General features: G+C 44.6%; 2 protein-coding genes across 3 annotated transcripts; both read right to left on the reverse strand.

Moving 5' to 3' along the window:
• Positions 1-422: 422 nt before the first annotated feature.
• LOC147619593 (Thioredoxin superfamily protein) lies at positions 423-20,254 on the reverse strand. 2 transcript variants are annotated; one of them, XM_086773263.1, is made up of 2 exons: positions 19,712-20,254; positions 423-1,022 (listed from the first exon to the last, which is right to left on the reverse strand). In XM_086773263.1, exons 1-2 carry the CDS (start codon positions 20,234-20,236, stop codon positions 801-803), a joined length of 747 nt encoding a protein of 248 aa, XP_086629389.1. In that variant the 5' UTR covers positions 20,237-20,254; the 3' UTR covers positions 423-800. The 2 variants fall into 2 exon arrangements, with proteins under 2 accessions (XP_086629389.1, XP_086629388.1); XM_086773262.1 differs by having other exon boundaries at positions 423-1,049.
• On the reverse strand, positions 5,169-5,666 carry LOC147619594 (uncharacterized). The gene has a single exon (XM_086773398.1). It carries the CDS (start codon positions 5,628-5,630, stop codon positions 5,169-5,171), a length of 462 nt encoding a protein of 153 aa, XP_086629524.1. The 5' UTR covers positions 5,631-5,666.
• Positions 20,255-23,521: the final 3,267 nt, after the last annotated feature.

Here is a 23,521-nt window from a genome sequence, read left to right on the forward strand (position 1 = left end):
AAAATGAACACATGCATACTGGTGCAGTCGGGCCAGCTACTAGGTCATCCTGCCATCACAGGGCAGCCACCCATACCATGGAAAAATAGGAAAAAATGGGGGAAAAATATGGAGAGTGGAGAAAAATGAGAAAACACCTAATACGGGCAGGCACACCCACAACAGAGGCCCTGGTGTATATGTATAGACAGGAGATGACTTCTAACAGCAGCCGGACGAGAAGAGCACTTCACTACTTCACATTTTATGACATCAAAGATTGACACCCTGTATGTTCTCCAAAAGGAGCCTTTTAGTTTCTTTCTCACACTCCCAAGAGGATGGGCACAGGCCAGCAATCGATCAAGTGTAATCCTCCTTTTAGGTCTTCCAGAAAGGAAGAACTTGCAAGTCTTTGAATGGCATTCTGACAACATAGAGACTAGAAATCCAAAGCAAATTTTAGCATTTGCCACTACAGGGAACATAAGTTTTACAGTCAATTACAACACAAAACATTCACACAAACAGAGTTGTACGAGCACCACGTTTTGAAGCTTCTGAACCATGGTGCAACAAGGTTAGGCTGCATTGCTCACATTCACAGCCCTAACAATCAGACCGAATACTCGGTAACAATTAGAGCAATTATAACTGTAAAAAAGCAAGTAACGCACTTCTAAATTATGTATACACAAAAATATGGTCTCTCTCAACCATAAATTGAGTTCATAATAGATGGTATATAGTCATTCCTTTGAATGACTCACACTGTAACACTAGCAATGGGCACCAAAATCGTACCCTCCAAATCACAGTAATCAAAGCATCCGTCCTTGACCTTCACTGCTCTTTGCATTATTTGACTCACCAGGAGTAGCATTAATCACTGTACTTTTGATTGGTCTCATTTTCTCTAGAAGGTATGACAAGCCTGTTACAACGTGTAGACGGCTGAAGGGAGTGCCGGTCTTGGCCAATGCAGTCCCATAAGAATCAAGCAGCACAAAGCACGGCACATATTTTATATCATAGAGAAGTACCTGAAAAGAAACAGCAATTCCCATGGACTGCATGAACACAACATCAATATTGCCCAAAAAGAATGAAGAAATGTAATTTTACTGCAAGGGTATATGCTTATGAATTTGTGACTCTATAGTTTTTTAAATATTCATCATAAAAGCACTTTCCTGATGTGGACTTCCAACAAGTGATTTTTTTGGTGTTACCATATAAGTGTACTTCAAAAAAGGAAACAAAAATCTGTTATTTCTAACAATCATGATTTGCAATTTTGCTTTTCTAAATGTGATACAGCAGAAAGTCCAGATTAATTCCCAAACTCCACAAAATCATCTCTCCATGACAGTCTACTCACAAAGCTTAAAATCATCAACTCCATCATGCATAGCATTACCACTCACGTCATCAGTGCCCAAAAGTATTGGCATATACGCTATGAGAAGTGCCACATGTGAACATGGGCTAACCATGGGCACTTTTCTCCCTTTGGGTTTTTTCCCCTTGGATATTAGGGGTGAAAGGACACCACTCATTTATTGCATTTTGATATTGTGGAGTCAACCCCCAAGCTCCACACACATTTTTCTATCCTATCTTCTTTGAGCATCAATCACCATCTCTCACTCTCTTGAGAGTGCTTGCTGTTGTGCATCTCTTGTGTCTGTTTTTTGTGCAACCCTAACCCAACATTGGTATCAGAGCTGGGTGGAGTTCCATCCGACTACCATTGTCATGGCCCTGTGAAAATGGAACAACACAAGTGTGGGCATGGTGGTTGCTGAGTCAAAATATTAAATGATTTACATTTGGGGTGCCCGGACAGAGATAATGATGTGTGGACATCTCCAGGTGTGAAGGGGGGAACTAGAACATTAATATTTTAATGTTTTATGTATGATTGCCCCTAGGCCTTAGTGGTCCCTAGGGAACTTTAACTATTATTAAAGTTGGGGCCCTAGGACAAGTTTCGAGAGGGGGGCAACTCCACTTTTGGAGTGCATGCCTCTCTCTCTTCACTCTCTCTCTTGCTTTTGGGAGGCGTGTGACAAACGTGTATGCTCAAGCGTGGAGAGGAGAAGGAAGCTAGTCGGCTGCTGCTGCAGAGAAGCTTGGCTGCTGAAAACTGTGTGAGAAAACAAGCCGTACAGAGCTGTACGACTGCAAGTACAACTGTACGACTGCAGGTACATGCGGCGCAGACAGGAATCCGTACTGTGGGTGCTGGCGACGGCTGTTTTTGCAGGCGGCTGTAGTTGCTGGTACACGCAGTGCAGACAAGTACGACTACAGGTACAGTGTACAAACAGTTCAGGAGCAGGCGGCACTGGACAGTACAATTGCAGGCTGAGTTCACAGGTACAGTCAACAGGCGGCTGCTGTTAGTTACTGACCAGTGCAGAACTAATACGTGTGGAAACTATGAAACAAGTGTGCAAGTACAGACTGGTAAAATCACTTCCTCCGGTGCAGATCCACGAGCTGATTTTGGTAAGCTCTGAATTTGTTCATTTGAGCTATCTGGCCCCTTGTGAGAGGAGGGGTATGGCAGATTGAAAAGGGTGGAGACAGAGATTGAACAGTGAATGTATGTTGTGCTGGGTTGTTGAACCATGTGCATGAGATATGCCAGATGTATGCTCAAGGTTGTCCTCCTAAATGGTCTTGGCTGATCAGAGGGAGGCACAGAGTGTTGCTTTGAGACACAGATCTGTGTGTGTGAATCCTCTGTGCTAAGAGGTATTGTAGGCTGCCAGATTGGACATACAGGTGTAATCTCTTGGCTGGTTTTGTTGTACTCAGCCTTACATATTTTTGAAATTGAATAAAGAAATACCGCAAGGGACGCCAAGCTTTGGGGCCAACAGGTGTCGTTTTATTTTCAGATTTGGGGCACTCTAGCTCCAGTCATTTTTGTTTTCATATCTGGACTACAAGTGGAAGGGTGACTGCTAGTCTACCGCACTTTGGTTTATACCAGAGGCTGGTTTCAAGGTTCCATTGCATGAGCATTATACTCTCAGAGATGGGTTTTTATTGATGCATGGCAGACTGTGTTACCAGGCCATTGTGACTCAAGATTATGATTGAAAGTCATGCTCCACCGTATGCAGGTCACAGAGGTATTGACGCCACGGTAAAAGCAATGGAGACTTTCTTTTATTGGCCAACCTTGAGAAGAGATGTTGATGCCTTTGTGAGGCAATGCATCGTATGTCAGAAGGTAAAGTTTGACCGTCAAAAGACACCAGGGTTATTACAGCCTTTACCTATTCCAGATAGACTTTGGGAGAGCATTGCCATGGATTTTATATTTGATCTTCCACGGACACAAACGGGCAATGATGGCATTTGGACTATCATATGCAGGTTCAGTAAGCAGGCTCATTTCATTCCCGTGCGTAAGACGATCAAAGTGGATCATATGGTGAAGTTGTTCATGGAGAACATCTTCAAGTATCATGGCTTACCTACGTCTATCATTAGTGACCGTGATCCACGGATGACGAGTTTGTTCTGGAGAGGGTTGTTTGACAACATGGGTACAACTCTCAAGTTTTCATCGTCATTTCATCCACAAACAGATGGTCCGTCAAGAGGCTAACTCTACAGTGTTAGATCTTCTCAAGTGTTATCAACAATGGGAAAAGTATCTTCCTTTAGTGGAGTTTGCATATAACAACACTGTACATACCTCGACAGGCAAGGCGCCTTTTGAGATTGTGGAAGGAGGGAAGAAGGTACCACCCATTTTGCATACAAAGGATAAGATTTTTGAGGCTGATCAGTATGTGGAGAGTATGGATGAAGCTTATCGGAGAGTTAAGTTGGCACTCCAGAAAACTCAGCAGAAGCAAAAGAAAGCCGCAGACCGTCACAGACGTGCCTTAGAGTTTGCATTGGGTGATTGGGTTCTTTTGCGCTTTGAAAAGGCTAGACTCAAGAGGATGAAGGGTAAAGAGCGCTTATTTCCTAAGTTGAGCATGCGATATTATGGGCCTTTTCAAGTATCGGAAAAGATTGGTGAGGTAGCCTATCGTTTGAAGCTACCAGATCACTGGAGGATTCACAATGCTTTTCACGTGAGTCTCCTTAGACCTTTCCGTGGGGATGTGCTTGAGGATGTATCAGATGAGGCTCAGCCGGAAGTTGAGGAACTTGATGAGGTTCTTATTCTAGAGCAGATACTGGCACATAAGGAAAGAAAGGTACGAGGTAAAGTTTCCCGTCACTATCTTGTGAAGTTCAAGAACTATTCACCGATGGATGCGAAGTGGATGGAGGAAGGTGACTTAACAGATTCACCTTAGGTTTTGCAGCTTTATCTCGATGCCTTTGAGTTAGAGCCGACTCTTGTTGTGGCTCATTCAGGTTCAGCAGAGCATGGGTCTGGAGCATTACCTGATGCTCAAGAGGGGGGTAGCACCTCCACTCCCTTGATACAAACAGGCTCAGATGACATCTAGAGGTCGCTTGGTGTAGTTTTTATCTCACCCGAAGGTACTGAGGCTGACAGTACATCTGTTTATGGGACTTCTATGATATATGTTTAATATGAAACTAAAGGATAAGTTTAGAGAGAGGTTGGAGAACCCAAGTGTCTACAAATAGATGGGGGAAGCTTTACGCGATCTTCCAGAGTTACATGGAAATAAATTCATGAGGGTAACGTTTTTGTTAACTATGCTCTTATGTCCTCTATTATTCATGGTCCTTCTGATCCCACTTCTGTGGACGAGACTCTTTCACATGAACCCTGGCTTCGTGCTATGCAGGCAAAGCTGGATGCTAAAGAACGGAACAAGGTGGAAAGGTACGTAGTGTACGGCACGCTATCAGTACGTACGGAACGTACTTCTGTACGAAACAAATTTTAACGTACATAAACAGTACGTACCATTTGTAAACAGTCCTAGAAACCTGAATATTTTGTAGACATAGCAACCAAAATACTTAAAATAAAGAGTGAACCTCATTACTTAAAGTTTAAAAATCAGTTACCAAGCCCATTACACAATACCTCATGTCATAGTGATATAAGCAAGAACCATGAAAGTCATAGATGATAAAAGAGAGTACAAATATCATGTCTACAGCACATGTCCTCGTCCACAAGTGCAAAAAGCAAAACAATGAAACACTACAGTTGTCTGGACACAAGAGTCTCAAATCTCATCATCAGATGAAGATGATGAGTCTTCTGAAGAGAGCATGCCTCCATCATTGATACCATTGTCCTCTTCATCAAACTCTGGCTCAGCAACAACAAGCTCCAGTGCATCCTCGTCATGTGCCTCGGGAATCTGAGTGTGAATGAGTTGGACAGCCTCATTTGCACGCCTCTGCTGGGTGCGACGAACTGGAAGCTTTCCCCTGCGAATGCTCTCTCGTCTCGCAGAGCCTGGATCTGGAGCTGCCTGGCGTAGAGGAATGCTGAGAGATCGTGCACGTGAGCGGGTCACACAATGATCCACACTCTCACGCGCTCTATGTAAAGCTCTCAAAATCTCATCTTGCTCATCTCTAATCTGCCGATCCACAAGCTCCGAGCTGGGTTCATCTGCCAATTTGAGTAGTGTTGGATCAACCTGTTTAAACATGCCAAAAATTGCATATTGGATATTCATTGAACTAGAAATAATTTTCTACTTCTAAGTTTTTCTTGAGTCCAATTTATACCTGCTTCGGTGACCCCAAAGCATGGTAGCTTCGCATGAGCCTCATGTTAGCTCTGCAGTACACCAACTTCTCTAATTGAGAAGTACTAAGGCGATTCCGAATCTTGGTGTGTATAAGAGAGTATGAGCTCCAGTTCCGCTCACATGCTCCAGCTGAGCAATCCTGTGCAAAAATGAGTGCAATGCGAGCAAATTTGTAAATCTTTTAATGCTAAAACATCAGGCTTCACTTCCGAAGACTATACTTTAGAGATTAATTACAAGTTACCTGAGAGAGAACACGAAGAGCAAAGCGTGAAAGGTTTGGAAGACCAACCCTTCCATAAGAGTGCCACATGTCAAAGGAAATTTCATGGCTTCCTTCCTCAATGACACAGCTCTCGCAAATGAAGCACCAATACCATTCATGTACGTGGTGAACTCTCTATCGATCTGAAGTTGCTCCTCCTCTGAGAACATCCTTCCAACATACTCTGACTGCTTCATGCTCAAAGCAGTATTATTCCATAGCTCTGGCGACCTGTAGAGAGGATGGAGCATGGCAGCCATCGCATGGATGGGACGGCTCATGAATGTCCACCGTTTGTCTACAATGTCCAAGATCTCACCTCGGCTGAAAATGAGAGATTGAAAATACATGTCTTAGGTTACACATGTCAGTCCTGACATGTCATGAGAATCGAGAATCGAGAAGTCATAAAAATCAAAGAAAGAGGAAGAAATTAGAACTATTGCTTACCATTGTGCAGTCATCATGGAGCACTGAGCAACATGGTCTTTCATTTGCATAAACAAATGAAAGACCAGCCCCAAAGTTGAGCCCTTCATGTCTGTAAGTCGGAGAAGGACATACACGGGCTTAACTGCAACTGAAAGGCTATGAACTTGCCGCCAAAAATCATCATCCAGGATCTGCCTCTGCAAGTATTTTGTATGCTCATCCTCTGAATGATGCATCTGTCGCCACCTTGGATCCACAATTGTTGATGATAGTGAATCTCTTATCTTGTAGAGCCTATCCAAGACCAAGAATATGTAGGCAAACCTGGTCTTGGAGGGTCTCACCATATCCAAAGGGCTATGGCTCTGAAAGATGGCAAGAGCCTGATACTTCTTGCGGAAGAAGGTGGTGATCTTTACAGCATCTACAACAATGGGCTGCACCCAAACAAGCTTCCCAATGTCTTCCATAAGTAAATCAAGACAATGGACAGCACGTGGAGTCCACACTATATGTGGAAACTCTGCCTCGACCATTTGACCCATTGCCTTGCAGTTAGAGGCGTTGTCGGTCACCACCTGCACAACATTGTCCTCCCCAACCTCAAGGATAGCCTGTCGAATGTGGCCATAAATGAACTTCCTGTCGAATGTGGCCATAAATGAACTCCCCTGTGATCCTGTCTCCTGCTCTCCCTGCATCCACGGCACGCAAGAAATAGGTGCCCAAGCAAGATGACACAAGGATATTGATTATGTGCCTCTTGCGAATGTCTGCCCACCCATCTGAAATAATAGTGCATCCAAACTCCTGCCAACCTGCTTTCACAGGAGTGAGCGCCTTGTCTATCAAGGCCTTCTGCAAATCCAACATGGATGTACGCATCTTCGTATACTCAAGACCTGTCCACGTCTCAATAGGCCCTACTTGTGCAATTGCTTTCACCATTCTTTTCCATTGGTCTGTCCTTAACACATTGAAGGATATATTACACTCAATAAGAGTATGACAAATCTCCATTTCTACCACCCTTTGCCGCTCCTTTACCCAAGCTTGTGATGAGATACAAGAAGGCAGAGTGGATTGCTTTGATGCCTCCCCGCGACAGCTAGGACTGCCATGATGATAGAATGTGCAACGGAAGAAGGGAAAGTGGAAACACAGGAGAGAGTGTCATGTGCACAGTGTGTATCTACTGTGTGCTACACGCACACAAGACTAGCTTCGAGGTTTGGGTGTCAAATCCCCAAGGATCTCCTCGTAGAACGCTCCTGGTTCGAGACTCGAAACCTGCAAACAAACAAACAAACAAACAAGAGGGGGGCCAGGCCTGACTCACCTCCCAACCATGACAGCCGTGGGCAAGGCCACAGTCTTGGCTGTCCCCACCGAGCCACGAGCTGAGCTAACTAGGTTGACGTACCGACCAGCCTCTACCTCGTGACGTTCCATACCAGACCATAGAGCTCTCACAAACTCGCGAGACTCTCTATATGACTAATGACTAACCTTGGCCACCCTTTTATAGGCTCTTGGCCGGTCATCGGGCGTCCACACTTGGACGCCCGCCCGTCCATACTTGGGTGCCCGCCCGTTAGTCTATCCCTAGCTCAGCCTGCCTAGCTCCAAGCTTCCCCAAACCTCGAAGCTAGTCTTGCGTGCGTGTAGCACACGGTAGATACACACTGTGCACATGACATTGAGGAAGCCCCTCGAAGCTAGTCTTGCGTGCGTGTAGCACACAGTAGATACACACTGTGCACATGACATTGAGGAAGCTTGGAGCTAGGCAAGCTGAATGGCGAGCTGAGTTAGGGATAGACTAACGGGCGGGCACCCAAGTATGAACGGGCGGGCGTCCAAATGTAGACGCCCGATGACCAGCCAAGAGCCTATAAAAGGGTGGCCAAGATTAGTCATTAGTCATATAGAGTCTCGCGTGTCTTTGTGAGAGCTCTATGGTCACGAGCCTGGATCTAGTGCAGACGTGCACCTACTTTATGCAGCCGAGACCGGCAGCAGTCTCGAGGCCCACAAGGGTAGCTTTGTGGCGGTATGGGACGTCACGAGGTAGAGATTGGTCGGTACATTCATCTAGTTAGCTCAGCTCGTGGCTCAGTGGGGACAGCCAAGACTTGTGGTCTTGCCCACGGCTGGCAAGGTTGGGAGGTGAGTCAGGCCTACACCCCCGTCATGTTTGTTTGGATTGTTTGCAGGTTTCGAGTCTTGTACCAGGAGCATTCTACGAGGAGATCCTATGGGGATTTGATAGTGGTATCAGAGCAAGCCTCGTGAACGAGCAAGTCGGTAGGTAGAGAAAAAGAAGTCCAAGAAAAGATATGAGTTCGAGAAGCTTGCTGTTTTTCTATGCATACTGCTGTTTTTTCAATTTCAGCATGTTGCTTTTGCATCGTAGGAACCCGTGAGGAAGATTGTAGTCTTGAATGGGTTGTTTACTTTGCAAGAAGAAGGGCTGTAGGTGCCTCAACTATATGAACAGTTTGAAGAGAGAGAAAAGTAGAAAAGCCTGTCGGCTATTGTTCGTAAAAGAGAGAGAGAGGGAGAAGTGACGTCAGGGTGTTGTAGCGCAGCCCTGAAGCTTTTGTACGCAAGCAGGACACGTGGCCATCTGTACGCCCATACCGGCCAGGTATGTGTGCAGGCGCAAGCAAGCGACTGCTTTTGTACGCAGGCAAAAGATTGCTTTTGCGCAGGCCGGTTGGATACACAGGCGGCAACACCAAGCGCAGGCAAGCACAGGCGCCCAGGTGGATGTGCGGGCGGTCAGGTACGCCAAGCAGGTGGTTACGGCCAGGTACATACGCGCAGGCGCCAGCGGAGTACAGGCGGCTCAGATTCATGCGCAGGCGGCAGTTATGCAAGCGCACGTACGTAGGGGCCAGTTCTGTGCACGGGCGGTAGGACTTCGTAATCATGCAGGCGTACGGGTGGCAGAAAATCGGGCACAGTAGAAAAGCGAAAAGCAAACGTGTGGGGTGGAGTTTTTTAGTTTTTTTTTTTTTAAAACCCAGGTTTGACGTTGCTTTTGTTTTTTTTGTTGGACCTTAGAGAGGGTTTTTTTTTTTTTAACCCACGTATTGCTTCTATTGCTTTGTAAAGTGATGTTTTTTTATATAAGAAAAACAGAATATATATTTTTTATTATTTTTTTTTTATTTTTTCAAAAAAAACACAAAAGCAAAAGCTAAGTTAGCTTTTGGGGAAGCCTATATATTCCCCTTAAGCGAGCTTCTTGCCACACATCTCTCAAGCTCTCAAGCTCTCTAGCACTTCCTTGTGCAAGATAAATATTTTTTCTCCTCTTGCCCTCTTCAAGATGTCGACCCAAGAATCCAAGTTGGAGCCCATTCTCGAACGTGAAGACCTGCCGGCTACGGAAGCCACCGATGTCGATCTTTTCGACGATTATGTTTCAAAATCAAATTTCCAAGAGTTTAAAGTTGCTCTCGAAGATTCTTCCTCTGAACGTCAAGCACAAATCGCCGCGCAGATGCAGGCTTTACAGAACTCCATCTCTTTGTTGACCACTACCCTATCTACTCTTTCGGGTATGGATACCTTGGCATCTGCTTTAGGCCCCAATATTACTCCGGAACAGTTTGGGGGCGAGCAAAAGCAGCGTACCAAGGAGATAGTGGACACTTGGCTACATAAGTGGCAAGTCCATTTTCAATTTCATCCATATGACGATGGAAAAAAGATCCAATTAGCAGCAGGTTTCCTCTCAGGCAAAGCTTTGCTTTGGTGGAAGGAACTCAACCCTAAACCAACGACTTGGGCACAGTTCGAAGATGTCTTCAAGAAAGAATTCCTCAAGAAAGAGAATGACTATGATATTGTTGCCCGGTTTACTACTTTGACCATGACCTCGCAACACCTCACTTATGAGGTCTATCTCCAGAAATTTAGGGACTTGCAGATGAAAGCTACGAAGATGGATTCCACAACTCTTTTGGGTTTCTTCATAGCCGGTTTACCCGACTCATACCGTTTACAGGTTAAAAACAACAAATGCAAAACTTTAGACGAAGCCATTCATTCCGCTCGTATCTATGATGATACAATGGTCTCTTCCAAGTCTAAACCCGTTACCGAGCAGGGGAACAAGCACAAAAGGAAGTTCTCCGCACCAATGAGACTAGCACGACTGAAGGAAAGTCCTCGGACCAACCTTCAAAGAATTCTACTTCGACCCCCGCAAAGAAAAAACGTCTCCTTAAGGCTTTGAAGCTTAAGAAGGAGGGACGTTGCTTCATTTGCGAAGAAAAAGGACATATGCGTAAGGAGTGCCCATAGCAAAAGGGTGCAAAGACCAACGCAGGACCCAAGCCAAAGGCAGCTAACCAGTTGTCTTTGACAGGTATGTCAGTTACTGTACTTTCTCACCCTAGTACATGTTCTGATTCTCTGTTCAACTCTAAAGTTTTTGGCTTGCATGATTTCTCCGAGTTTATGGAGAAGTGAATGGCCATAGAATCCACATTCTTCTAGACCCTGGCAGCTCACACAACTTTGTTAATTACAAACTTGTGCAGAAATTGGGTCTTGACACAACACCCAGCGATCATACCTATGAGGTACGCCTACCTGCGCGTCGGCAAGTATGGGATCGAAAGGTGGAGACGCTACCGATCCGGATTCAGGACTACAAAGATACTCTGGAATGCTATATTATGCACCTAGAGCATGTAGACTTGCTATTAGGGATTAAGTGGTTTAAGACTCTTCAAGTCCAGATAGATTGATCTAGTCATATTTTTTCTTTTAAACATAGGAGTATTTTAGGTGATTGTATACATCCCTCTCAGGGACCTCTTGTAAATACAATTGATTTTGGCAATATAATGGATTCTTCTTTGTATACTGCTTTCCATTGTGTATTGATTCCACTTTCTTCATTTCTCATACCTTCTATGGATGTCAATGAATTAAGTGTATTTGAAAGCAAAGAATTACAGAAGATACTTGATTTGTTTCAAGATATATTTCCTAAGGAACTGCCATAAAGGACAGTAGATCATCGACGATCGTATTGACCTTATCCCTGGTGCTCACCCTGTTAGTATTCCACCTTACAGGATGAGCCAAGCTGAGGAAGATGAGTTGGCCAAACAACTCACAGATTATTTGAGGATGGGCCAGATCCGTCCAAGTAAATCACCTTGGGGTGCACCTGTGTTGCTTAGGACAACACCTGGAAAATGTACATAGATTACAAGAGATTAAACAAGCTGACAATTAAGAACCGTTATCCTCTCCCTAGATCAGATGACCTGATTGACCGGTTAGCGGGAGCGAAATATTTCACGAAGATAGATTTACGTACTGGCTATCACCAGATACGTATTCATGAAAGGCATGTCGAAAGAACCGCCTTTCGGACTAGGTATGGCCATTACGAGTTTCTCGTATTACCTTTTGGGTTAACCAATGCTCCAGCCACTTTCCAGCAAATGATGAACGATCTTTTCCGTGAACATTTGGGAAAATTTATGGTTGTGTTCCGGGATGATATTTTGATATATAGTCGTACTCTTGAGGATCACGTTAGACACCTCATGATTGTCTTTACTATTTTAAGACAGAATTGACTATATGCTAAATTAAGTAAATGTGAGTTTTTCATGCCAGACATCATTTACTTGGGACACAAGATCACTAGAGATGGATTGAGCATTGACTATGACCGAGTTCAGAAGGTTCTGGCTTGGCCTATACCGCGAACAGTGAAACAACTTCGTTCTTTTCTCGGTTTTGTTGTTTTTCTTTGGAAATCTGTGCGGGAGTCCTCTCAGCTCACACTACCGATGACCGACTTGTTGAAAGGTCGTGGACGTAAGTCAAATCAGACTATCACTTGGAAGAACAATCTGGATATGGCCTTCAGACTTTTGAAAGATAAAGTCAAGGAAGCACCTATCTTAGCATTACCCGATCCTAGTCGGCCTTATGTTCTTGAAACTTATGCCAATGACTATGCTATCGGGACTGCTCTATTTCAAGATGATAGCCCTGTTGCTTTTGAGAGTAAAAAGCTAGACGACACTCAATCTCGTTGGCCAACCCTTGAGAAGGAGCTTTATGCTGTGATTCACGCTCTCAAGGTTTGGAGACATTATTTATATGGTTCCAAGTTTGTGGTATTGACTGATCATCAATCAATCAAGTATGTGTGTGATGGCGATGATTTGAGAGGAAGGAAAGCTCGATGGGCTGAATTAATGCAAGATTTTGATTTTGAGATTCGTTATAGAAAAGGGTCCATGAACAGTATTGCAGATGCGCTTAGTCGAATTAGAGAGGTAAATACTTTGTCGTTCACCGAGATTTCTACGGACTTATTTCAATCATTGAGAGGGCTTTGCAGGACTGATAGTTATTTTGGTCCATTTTGGCACAAGATCCAGGACGGGAGCTCATTGATTGACCAAGACTCAATGACTGAGCAGCCTACCATTCAGGCTGCAGGAGGTCAATGGATGATTCGGAATGGTTTACTATTCCGTAATGACAAAATTTGTGTACCACAGATCCCAGGTCCAAGATTCTTAAGGAGTGTCACAACACCCCTTCTGCTGGACACCCTGGGATACACACGACCTTATCATTAGTGAAACACACTTTTTATTGGCCAAAGATGAAATGGTATGTAGAAGATTATATTCTCAAGTGTCAAGTTTGTCAAGCAAATAAAGCTGAACGCTTTAGATAGGCTGGGTTGTTGCATCCTTTCCAAATCCCAGGTAATAAATGGGAAAGTATTTCCATGGATTTTATTGCCAGATTGCCAAGAACACATCAAGGCCACGATTCTATTTGGGTTGTGGTAGATTGCTTGACAAAAATGGCTAGATTTTTACCGACCTGAAAGACCATTACAGCTACGCAATTAGCAAGGCAGTTTATCGAGCAATTGTTTAGACTGTACGGGTTACCGCAGGACATAGTCAATGATAGGGACTCTAAGTTTACGAGTGATTTTTGGAAACTTGTTTTTGAGAAATTGGAAACAACTTTGAATTTGAGTTCCTCAGATCATTCTCAATCTGATGGCCAGACTGAAAGAGTGAATCAGATTTTGGAAGATATGCTTCGTGCATATGTCTCCAAAAGACAGAGTTCATAGGAGGATTATCTTCCTATGTTAGAATTTGCATATAACAGTACTAACCATACGAGTACAGGTTTTAGTCATTTCATGCTTATGTATGGGTTTCAACCTAGATCACCTGTTACAATGGGATTCTCAGGACTTCAGTATGATGCAACACGTAATTTTTTGCAAGATATGCAAGATATGCAAGAAATGTTACAAGTTGCGAAAGAATCTATTAGCTCAAGACCGAGACAGATTTTATTCTAATAGACATCGTTCACCCAGAGACTTCTCTGAAGGAACGATGGTGTATTTGCGAGTTCCGAAAGATTCCGAGACTTAACGGACAAGTTGATCTCCAAAATTACCCTCTACATACTATGGGCCATTTCGTATTACACGACGGAGTGGTTCAGTCGCATATGAATTGGATTTGCCTTCTCATGTGAAAGTTATTTCTGTATTTCATGTTAGTAGACTTAAGGAAGTACTGGGTGGAACAGACCAGTTAGTTACTCCTCAAGAAATCATAGATGTCGAGGACATGACATTTGTTCCACACGAACCTGAAAAGATTCTTGGATTTCGTGAAAGAAGATTGCATAATACGCTTATCACAGAATACAAGATCAAGTGGAAGGATCGTGTTGAGGAGGACGCTACATGGGAGACATTAACTACTCTTCAGAGAGATTACCCTGGCTTTTTAGTGAGCTCAGGAGTAAGCTCTTCGAGGAAGGGGAGTATGTCATGTGCACAGTGGGTATCTACCGTGTGCTACACGCACACAAGACTAGCTTCGAGGTTTGAGGAAGCTTGGAGCTAGGCAGGCTGAATGGCGAGCTGAGTTAGGGATAGACTAACGGACGGGCAAGCGCCCAAGTATGGACGGGCAAGCGCCCAAGTGTGGACGCCCAATGACCGGCCAAGAGCCTATAAAAGGGTGGCCAAGATTAGTCATTAGTCATATAGAGTCTCGCGTGTCTTTGTGAGAGCTCTATGGTCAGGAGCCTGGATCTAGTGCAAACGTGCACCTGCTTTATGCAACCGAGACCGATAGCAATCTCGAGGCTCGCAAGGGTAGCTTCGTGGTGGTATGGGACGTCACGAGGTAGTTGAAGCTTGCGTTTCAGATTTTCAAGGGCTGATTCATCACCACTCTAGTGGGCTGCAGTTTCTTCTCTTCAAGGCGTCAGTTTGCAACCTGACAGGGGCGTTTTTCTGGACAGCATAGTACATACCTGCCCATCTTGGCGGCACCCTCCAGGGGTTCTTAGGCGTTTTTTTTTTCCAGGTGTGGACAGCAGCATAGCTGTCCCAAACAGGCTACATTTTTGGCCTGTTTGGGCTTGCTTTCCCAGCCCTGATCTTGGAGCTCTCAAGGCTCCCTTTTGCCTGTCCCTTCTGGTTATCTTGTGCCATCCCCCCCCTCCCCCTGATTGTTCTCTACAGCAGTTCTTGATCTGAGGCTTCAACGTTTCCATATTCAGCCTGTTCTACAGCCCCTTATACCTCTGCGTTTTCAGATTTGCAGCCATGGTTGCTGCGTTTTTTCTGAACCGATCTTGCTGGTAGCTCTACCTTCAATTGGGCTTCATCTATTGGACCCAAAGGTACCTTCTCTTCAGCGTTTTTCCTCATAGGAGGTGTGGACACTGGTTGACCCGAATCTTCAGGTTTGTAGCCCCTTGTTTGGCTCCGTTTTCTTCTCTAGTGGACACGGATCACTTGCAAAGGGGGTTTCTTGTTTGGATTGTGGCTTTGGAGACAGTTTGGTACTTGAGGAGGATTCTGAATTGCAGATTTCAGTCAACGTTTTGCTGATTTTGGAGCATCTATACTTGTGTTTTGTTCCTGGCCTACACGGTTTCCCGGTTTCTACATGTTCCTTGCCTTTTGTTGGCGGTGGAGTGCTATTTTTTGATAAATAGCAGTGTCTTGGCTGCGTTTTGCTTCCCACAGGAGATTTCTACACTCAGAGGGGACCTTTCTCCAGCTACTTCACTTGAGGATCAGTTTCGGGAGTTGTTTTGTAACTTTGGAGACTTTCTTCTGTGACACGAGTTTCCAATTTTCTGGAGGAGAGCAGTGATCTTTTCAGAGATCTTGAGCCTCCTAGGATTGATTATATTCAAGATCTGATCTTGGTTGGTTTTGAGGTTTTTCATACCTTCTCCAGGCTGGATACACGACATCCGACTTCGGGGAGTGTTCTTACACTTGGGAGTTTGGAACCATTATTTGGAGTAGCACGTCACAGCCTATATGGTTGTTTTCTTCCAGAGGAGCGATGTACCTGGCAGCTTGTTTTGTTGCTTTTGTAGCTGAGTTGCTGAGGAGATTGCTTGTGGAGCTTTCTTGGTACCTGTTTCTGCAGTCTTTCATCTTTGATCGAGGACGACGTCTCTGGCTTCTTGGAGTTTGCTCAGCATCCGGTGCTGAGAGGGGGTGTTAGACATCATCCCCTACTTGCTGGCTTCCTATTTGGTGTCCTATTTTAGCCTCTAGGGCTGACCATGTTAGTCTGAGGGACTGGTCACTCCTCACATATATTTTCCCATATTTTTTCCCATTTTATGGAGTCCTAAGTATTTTCCCAGTCGTGTAGGTATTTTAGCTCCAGTCGGCTGCCTTCATGTAGAGGTATATATAGCGGGCATGCCTCCCTCATATTTCACTGCTTAGCAGTGCTTGTTTAGCTGCAGTCCCTCGCTTACGAGGTTCTCCCCTCTTGCTCGGGACATGTATTCCTTTTGGTGATGACATTGAGAGCAGGTTCTCACCTGTGTTTTCTCTCTCTCTCTCTCTCTCTCTCTCTCTCTCTCTCTCTCTCTCTCATCCCCATAGGATCTCCTCGTAGAATGCTCCTGGTACAAGACTCGAAACCTGCAAACAATCCAAACAAACATGACGGGGGTGCAGGCCTGACTCACCTCCCAACCTTGACAGCCGTGGGCAAGCCCACAAGTCTTGGCTGTCCCCACCGAGCCACTCGCTGAGCTAACTAGATGAACGTACTGACCAATCTCTGGTGAAAAAACACAGATCTGTCCATGGGTAGAAAAACGCAGATCTGAAGTGGTAGAGGAGGGAGCATCCAATGCTGACAATCACTGGCACTTACCATGATAGAATGTGCAGCGGAAGAAGGGAAAGTGGAAACGCAGGAGAGAGAGAGAGAGAGAGAGAGAGAGAGAGAGAGAGAGAGAGGAAACATAGGTGAGAACTTGCTCTGAATATCATCATCAAAAGGAATACATGTCCCTAGCAAGAGGGGAGAACCTCGTAAGTGAGGGACTGCAGCTAGACAAGCAATGCTAAGCAGTGAAATATGAGGGAGGCATGCCGGCTATATATACCTCTACATGAAGGCAGCCAACTGCAGCTAAAATACCTACACGACTGGGAAAATACCCAAGACTCCATAAAATGGGAAAAAATATGGGAAAATATATGTGAGCGGTGACCAGCCCCTCAGACTAACATGGTCAGCCCTAGAGGCTAAAATAGGACACCAAAGTATCAAATGGATGTTAAATCTATGTTCCTGAATGGTGACTTGCAAGAGGAGATGTATGTTGAGCAACCTCCAAGCTTTGACGTTCCGGGCTCAAGGTATGGTTTACAAGTTGTGGAAGGCCTTGTATGGTTTGAAACAAGCTCCCAGGGCTTGAAACCAGAAGATTGATGCTTTCTTTGAGAGACAAGGTTTCCAGAGATCAATTGCAGACCCGAACTTGTATCTCTTTCGGGAACACGGTATGGTCACATTGATTATCCTCTATGTGGATGATCTTGTTCTCATTGGCAGTCATGTGGAGCACATAGCCGTGACGAAGGCTACCTAATCCGAGGAGTTTGAGATGACGGATTTAAGCTTACTTCATTTCTTTTAGGGATTGGAGATTTGGCAGACCTAGAGGGGGTTCTTTGTTTCTCAGCAACGGTATGTTCATGCGTTGCTAGAGGCCTTTGGGATGGAGACCTGCATGCCTATTTCATCTCAGATGGACCCGAATACCAAACTTAGTGTACATGATCCTTGTGAGCAGGTTGATGCCTCTTTATATCGAAAACTTGTCGGTTCATTGATTTGGTTGCTGAACACCAGATTGGGCTTGAGTTTTCCATTGGGGCTGTTGAGCTCATTTATGCAGACACCTTTGAAGTTTCATTAGGACTCAAGATTGCGGATCTTGCGGTATCTGCAGGGTACAAAGGATCTTGGACTCTTTTATGACACTGGAGGGGGGTCGAAGTACCGAGTCAGTCTCCGAGGTTGGAGTGACTCTAATTGGGGAGGAGAATTTAACACGAGGAGATCTACTCCAGGATACGGCTTTACCCTTGGCTTTGGAGTGATTTCTTGGCACAGCAAGAAGTTGCCTTGTCTTCCACTGAGGCAGAGTATCGTGTTGCTTGTGCTACTACTTGTGAGGTGGTGTGGCTAAGGAGGTTACTTGACGAGATTGGGTTTCCGCAAAAGGAACCCACGGTCATCCAATGTGACAACGAGAGTTGTACAGTTATTGCTCGGAACCCGGTCTTCCATGCTTGGACCAAGCATATAGAGATACAATATCACTTTGTTCGAGAGAAGATTTTGGATGGTGACATCTTGCTAGTTTTTTGTTCAACAAAGGACAATGCGGCGGACCTCTTCACAATGCCTCTTCCTCAACAGATGCTCCGTCAACACTCCAGCTCACTGGGATTGGTTCCACGTCTAGGAACTGAGAGGGGGTGTTAGCATTCATCTCCTATCTGTACCATATTATACTATAGGGAGTGAGGGCTTGTGATGTGGGTGTGCCCACCCGCGGGAGGAGTCCCCATTTTTTTCCTTCATTTCCCAGGTAGGAGTGCAGTTGGGGGGGCCTATTTTTCTCTCTGTAGTCAGCCTATAGGGGGCGGCTGGCCAGGAGGGGCCCCCGACTAGGGGTTGACCGACAGGGCCATGCTGGTCGACCAGGTTGTGCTGGTCGTGGGACCCTATAGGGGGGCTGTCGGCCTGTTTAGACAGGACCGACCAGAAGCCCTTGGCCATATATATAGGGGCGCTTGCCCCCCCCCACTTTATGTACCAGATATATTGTGTATATAGCTCTCTTGCACCTCTGCATTTTCTGCTCTCAGATTTCTGTCTCATTCCGCTGCACATTCCAACACCCCCCTTATGAAGTAGGTTCCCTCTGAGAGCAGCCAATAATGAGGGAACCACCCTCGCCTTTTCTTTGTTGCCTCTTACGAGGGTTTTGGACATGTACACTTAGCCTATGGCTGTTGATTTTAACTAATAGAAGGATATCTTTCTCCCTTTTTTAAACAACAGAAACTCAAGCACATGAACATGATGAAAAACCCTTGGGTTACATGATGAAGGACTAGGTTGGATTACACTAGATTACTTGCATTAAATCAAATACATGACTATCACTACTTTGTTAAGGGTTTACAAAAGGTGGCGATGACCCTTAGGCCCTTTACACACAAAGAAGCCCCCTGCTGACAAGGATGCCGCATCAAAAGATAAATTTTGGGCAGCCAAAAGTGGCTGGACATGGGTGGGCACATCCGGAAGGACCAATCAATACAAAATTACATTTTTGACAAGAGGGTCCCATTGTCCCCCACATTCTTAGGGTATTGACTGTGTGTAAACGGTACCCCAACCAAGTTACAACTTTGGATGCAGTTTTCTTGACAACATATGCCAATGCTATGGGCAGGCAACAGGCCTGAAAAACTTTAGGGATTGAAGTGCACAGTTTGCCCTTTTGCTTCATTGAATATGACCTTTTGACTCCCCTTGAGCCGAATTTAGCGACACGTGACTAGCTTACATGATTGCTGACATTTGCATGCCAATGACACTAATGGACCACATATGATGGCATTGAAGTGCTCATGATCTCGACAGGATGAACCCAGCAATCTACAAAGTGTGGAACTCAATCAGAGCTCTTATCATCTCTGAAGTATGGAGATGCAGGAATGCAGCAGCACACCATGGTCCTAGTACAGGCCCCTCTGTCACCCCAGAGGGACTGTGAGGATAATAGTTTTCATGTTTGTAAGAAAAAATCCCTTACAGATTTACTTCCAGTTAATTATTTTAAATTTGTATTAAGATACTTCAATTAAGAAAGAAGAAGACGGGAAAAAAAAAAACAGTGCAAAGAGGAGGCTTACCTCCGGCAGCCATAACTTGTTTTCTACATCTGCCATGACGATGTTGAGCCAGGACGCATTCCTGGACTCCACCTCCAAGATGGATGGGAGGAGGGAGCGGCAGAGGGTGCACTTGGGCGAGTAAAACTCTAGCACGGTGGCGGGCTTCTTGCTGGAGAGGGCAAGAGCAAGCGCCCTCTGCTCCGCTTCCCCTTGTTCTTCCGGCGACAGGACATGTTTCCCCTTCCTATCGGGAAATACCCACATGCCATTCTGGCCGTTTTCCCAAGTGGCTGAAAACCCGTCCAGGAATCCTGCCTTTGCTCGTCCCTGCAAGCTTGACACCCCTTCCTGCATGTGAGATACCAGGAACAACCCCAGATTCTTCAACGCCCTCACCGGCAGCGGTGTCTCCAGCCTGCAGCCTCCTCCCTTGGCTGAGCTTGGCGTTTCTTTTCCATCAGGAAACAGGAATGGCCACTTCATGCACAGCCATTGCGAGTCCTGGCCGTGCTTTGCTAAGGGCTTGGTGTTGTTATCTGCCATAGCGATGGCACCTCATACGTACAGTTTAATCTTTGTGCTTAAAAATTTAAACAAATAAAATCAGGGACCAAAATCTTTTTTCTCATTAATTAATTATTTTTCCCTGTTAGCTTATGTCTACTAATGTTAGGCTTCTAGGTTTTCCCATTAACTCTTGGATTGTGACCACCATCTAAGATTGTCATTATGTGTTTAAATAAACATGATGAGGAGCATGACATTCATGTCATTAACCTTATGAGAGTCCTTCAAGAGATATAGATCAATGGGAGTCCTTCAAGATGTAAAGATCGAGACATTTGAATTGCCTTTCCACAACTCATTTATGATAATGGAATTTATGCAAAGGATCCGATAACATGATCCCTGAAAGGCCTTTTACATGCGAGATGCTACAAGGTTGGTACATGATTAGAACATCAACTATATCTACATGATTGGGACATTAACTATATGTACATCTGCAAGGGTGACCAAGCCTTGAAAGCGAACTTAAAAACCTCGAAGGAGTACACACCCAAATGGTCAAGTAATTCTTACAAAGGAGTTTGAGACATCTCCTCAAATCATTTTGGCTGATGTGTGTAACAAGTTATTAGACAATGAAGATGAGAACCCGTAGTCTTTTCTAGAGCTTGATGAATCTAAGGATTGAAATTCACGTTTTGGAAACCATGGACACTCTCCCATAATAATTGAAATCAGATTCATAACCTTTGATGGGAATGAGATAACTCCTCAAAACACTTTGGTTAATGTGTGTAACAACTTTATTGATATCTTGCAAAGGAGATAGAGACAACTCCTCAAATCACTTTAGTTAATGTGTGTAACAAGTTATTAGACAATGAAGATGAGAACCCATAGTCCTTTCTAATTAATGTGTGTAACAAGTTATTAGACAATGAAGATGAGAACCCATAGTCTTTTCTAGAGTTTAATGAATCCAAGGATTGAATTCATGTTTTGGAAACCATGGACACTCTCCCATAATCGCTTGGTTAATGTGTGTAAAAAGTTATTAGACAACGAAGATGAGAACCCATAGTCTTTTCTAGTGCTTGATGAATCCAAGGATTGAATTCATGTTTCGGAAACCATGGACACTCTCCCATTATTATATTCATAATGCTTGATGGGAATGAGATAACATCTTTGTTCATGCTAAGTGTAGCATCCTAGGAGGGAGCTACTAGTGATTTTGAGATCGTGCAAGTGACTCTTCTAGCAAATATTCCTCTATGGCCATGTGCTCTTGACATAGAATTGAGGTAATTTCTAGGCAAAAGAAGGGCTAGAAAGGCCAAAGATAAAAAATGCACAAAGTTAACCTTCAAGGTGTATACAAGATAAAACCATTAATGAAACCTGCTCTCTTGAGCTAGAGTTTCTAGAAAGAGACCATATAGTTGTGTGGCTAGCCTTGGTTGACATCAGGGGCTAGTCGCAATTTGATGTCTTGGGAGAGACCTAGACCACATGTCTTAGGAGACCTGGACAATTTAATGTCTTGGGAGACATGGACCATGTGTACGTGGTCCTCCTTTAAGTGACCCTATTGTGCCACTCTCAATAGCTACAATTAGCACATTCAAAAACTACCAAACCAAAACTAAATTTTGCATTGGAACTAAGCTTGTATATATGACCCCTAAAGCACTATGGAATCCTCCTTGGAGGAGGATGGATAGCCATAATTGATGACATGACTAATTGGAAAAAAAAAAGACTACAATCCTTGAGCGCACCACTCCGGAGCCATTATTATGACTAATTGGAAAAAGAAGACTACAACCCTTGAGCGATCCACTCCGGAGCCATTATTATGACATTGATGACACCCCAAACCACTCAACATCCCTTCCCTCATCATAGAAAATGAGCCCCCCCTTTGGCTCAAGTAACCCTGAAGCCTAAACAAAATCCTTGCTTTGTCACCACCCCACCCCCTCAAACTCTGAAGATGATTCAAAACCTTGCCAACAAAGATAATTCCTACCATTTTCTTAGCACATCACCATCCCCACTGTTGCCATTATTGTAGCCATCATCCATAGCCCGCCACCACAATATCATCCTTGTGGCTCACAAGTGCTCGTTTGCTACCACTCCTTGCCACCTATGGTTGCCTAACCATATGCTGCCATTGTATCACCATCGAATACCCTCAAATGCCCTTGCTCCTCATGCCAATGCACCATTGCCTATGTAATTGTTGTCCAGCAGCACTCCCTCCTCTACACTCCCTTCTCCACACCCATAGCCATGCCACTCCAATCACCCCTACTTGCCACCTATAGGTGTGCTTGGACCGACATCATTACCAAGGTCCCTTTATGTCGTGTGTAAATGACCGGTAGCACCTAAAAGCGTATGAACGAACCTAAACCTTACCCATCACCCCTCATTTTTGACCTCCCCTCCCCCATATTTTTTCACACATTCCCCTCTTTTTCCCCTTTACCCCCCTTTTCCCACCATGGCACACACACACACATCCCCTCCCATGCCCCTTTTCCCACTATAGCACACACACACATCCCCTCCCTCGTTTTTGACTAGTCAGCCTCCTCCCTCCCTCAATTTTTTTCACACACATCCCCTCCCTCATTTTTGACTAGTTAACCTCCCCTCCCCAAAACACGTATCCCCCCTCTCCTTCCCCAAGAACACACACACACACATCCCCTCCCTTGTTTTTGACTAATCAACTTCCCCGTTTGTTTTTCACACATTCCCCTTTTTTTCCCCCTCCCCCTCCTCCCTTTTTTTGCGTTAACTAAACTAAAAAAACATTCTTTTTTTCTTTACCCTCTTCATAAACCTCTCCATGTGCTCAAGAATTCTTGATGAATCACCCTCAACATTGTGTGCAAGTCGACATCCTTTTTAATAATAAGTTTTGTAATTTATTTCATTATTATTCATGATTCTTGTTGGTGGTTAGTGTGTACATAAAACTAAGCTTGGGATATTTGTGATAATAGGCGGAGTTAGATGCCAAGTGAGAGGAGAGAATTATGGTTTAGTGCAATAGTGGATGCTGCCATTCATCAACTACTAGAAGGATTGGTTTGGGGAACCAATTAGGATACTCGTCTTCATATACATACTTGCATAGTTTCATAATGCTGACTGGTTTTGCATCCCTCTCAAGCTCTATAGCATGGTCGACTCTTCTCTAGTAGGTGGCAAGCATTTAGGTGTTTCAAACACATCTTTGTACTCTTGCAACAAGGCATCCATCCCTTCATCATATATTTGCAGCCCGTTGTCCTCTTCTTG

Source organism: Cibotium barometz, chromosome 33, assembly GCF_041138505.1.
Source record: "Cibotium barometz isolate CiBa-2024 chromosome 33, ASM4113850v1, whole genome shotgun sequence".
NCBI lineage: Eukaryota > Viridiplantae > Streptophyta > Polypodiopsida > Cyatheales > Cibotiaceae > Cibotium > Cibotium barometz.

Coding starts and splice junctions, on each gene's coding strand:
- LOC147619594 (XM_086773398.1), bottom strand. CDS start 5,630: ATGAATATCCAATATGCAATTTTTGGCATGTTTAAACAGGTTGATCCA.
- LOC147619593 (XM_086773262.1), bottom strand. CDS start 20,236: ATGGCAGATAACAACACCAAGCCCTTAGCAAAGCACGGCCAGGACTCG. Junction 1,050..19,711: donor ACAAGTTATGGCTGCCGGAG/GTAAGCCTCCTC, acceptor GTGTTCATGCAG/TCCATGGGAATTGCTGTTTC.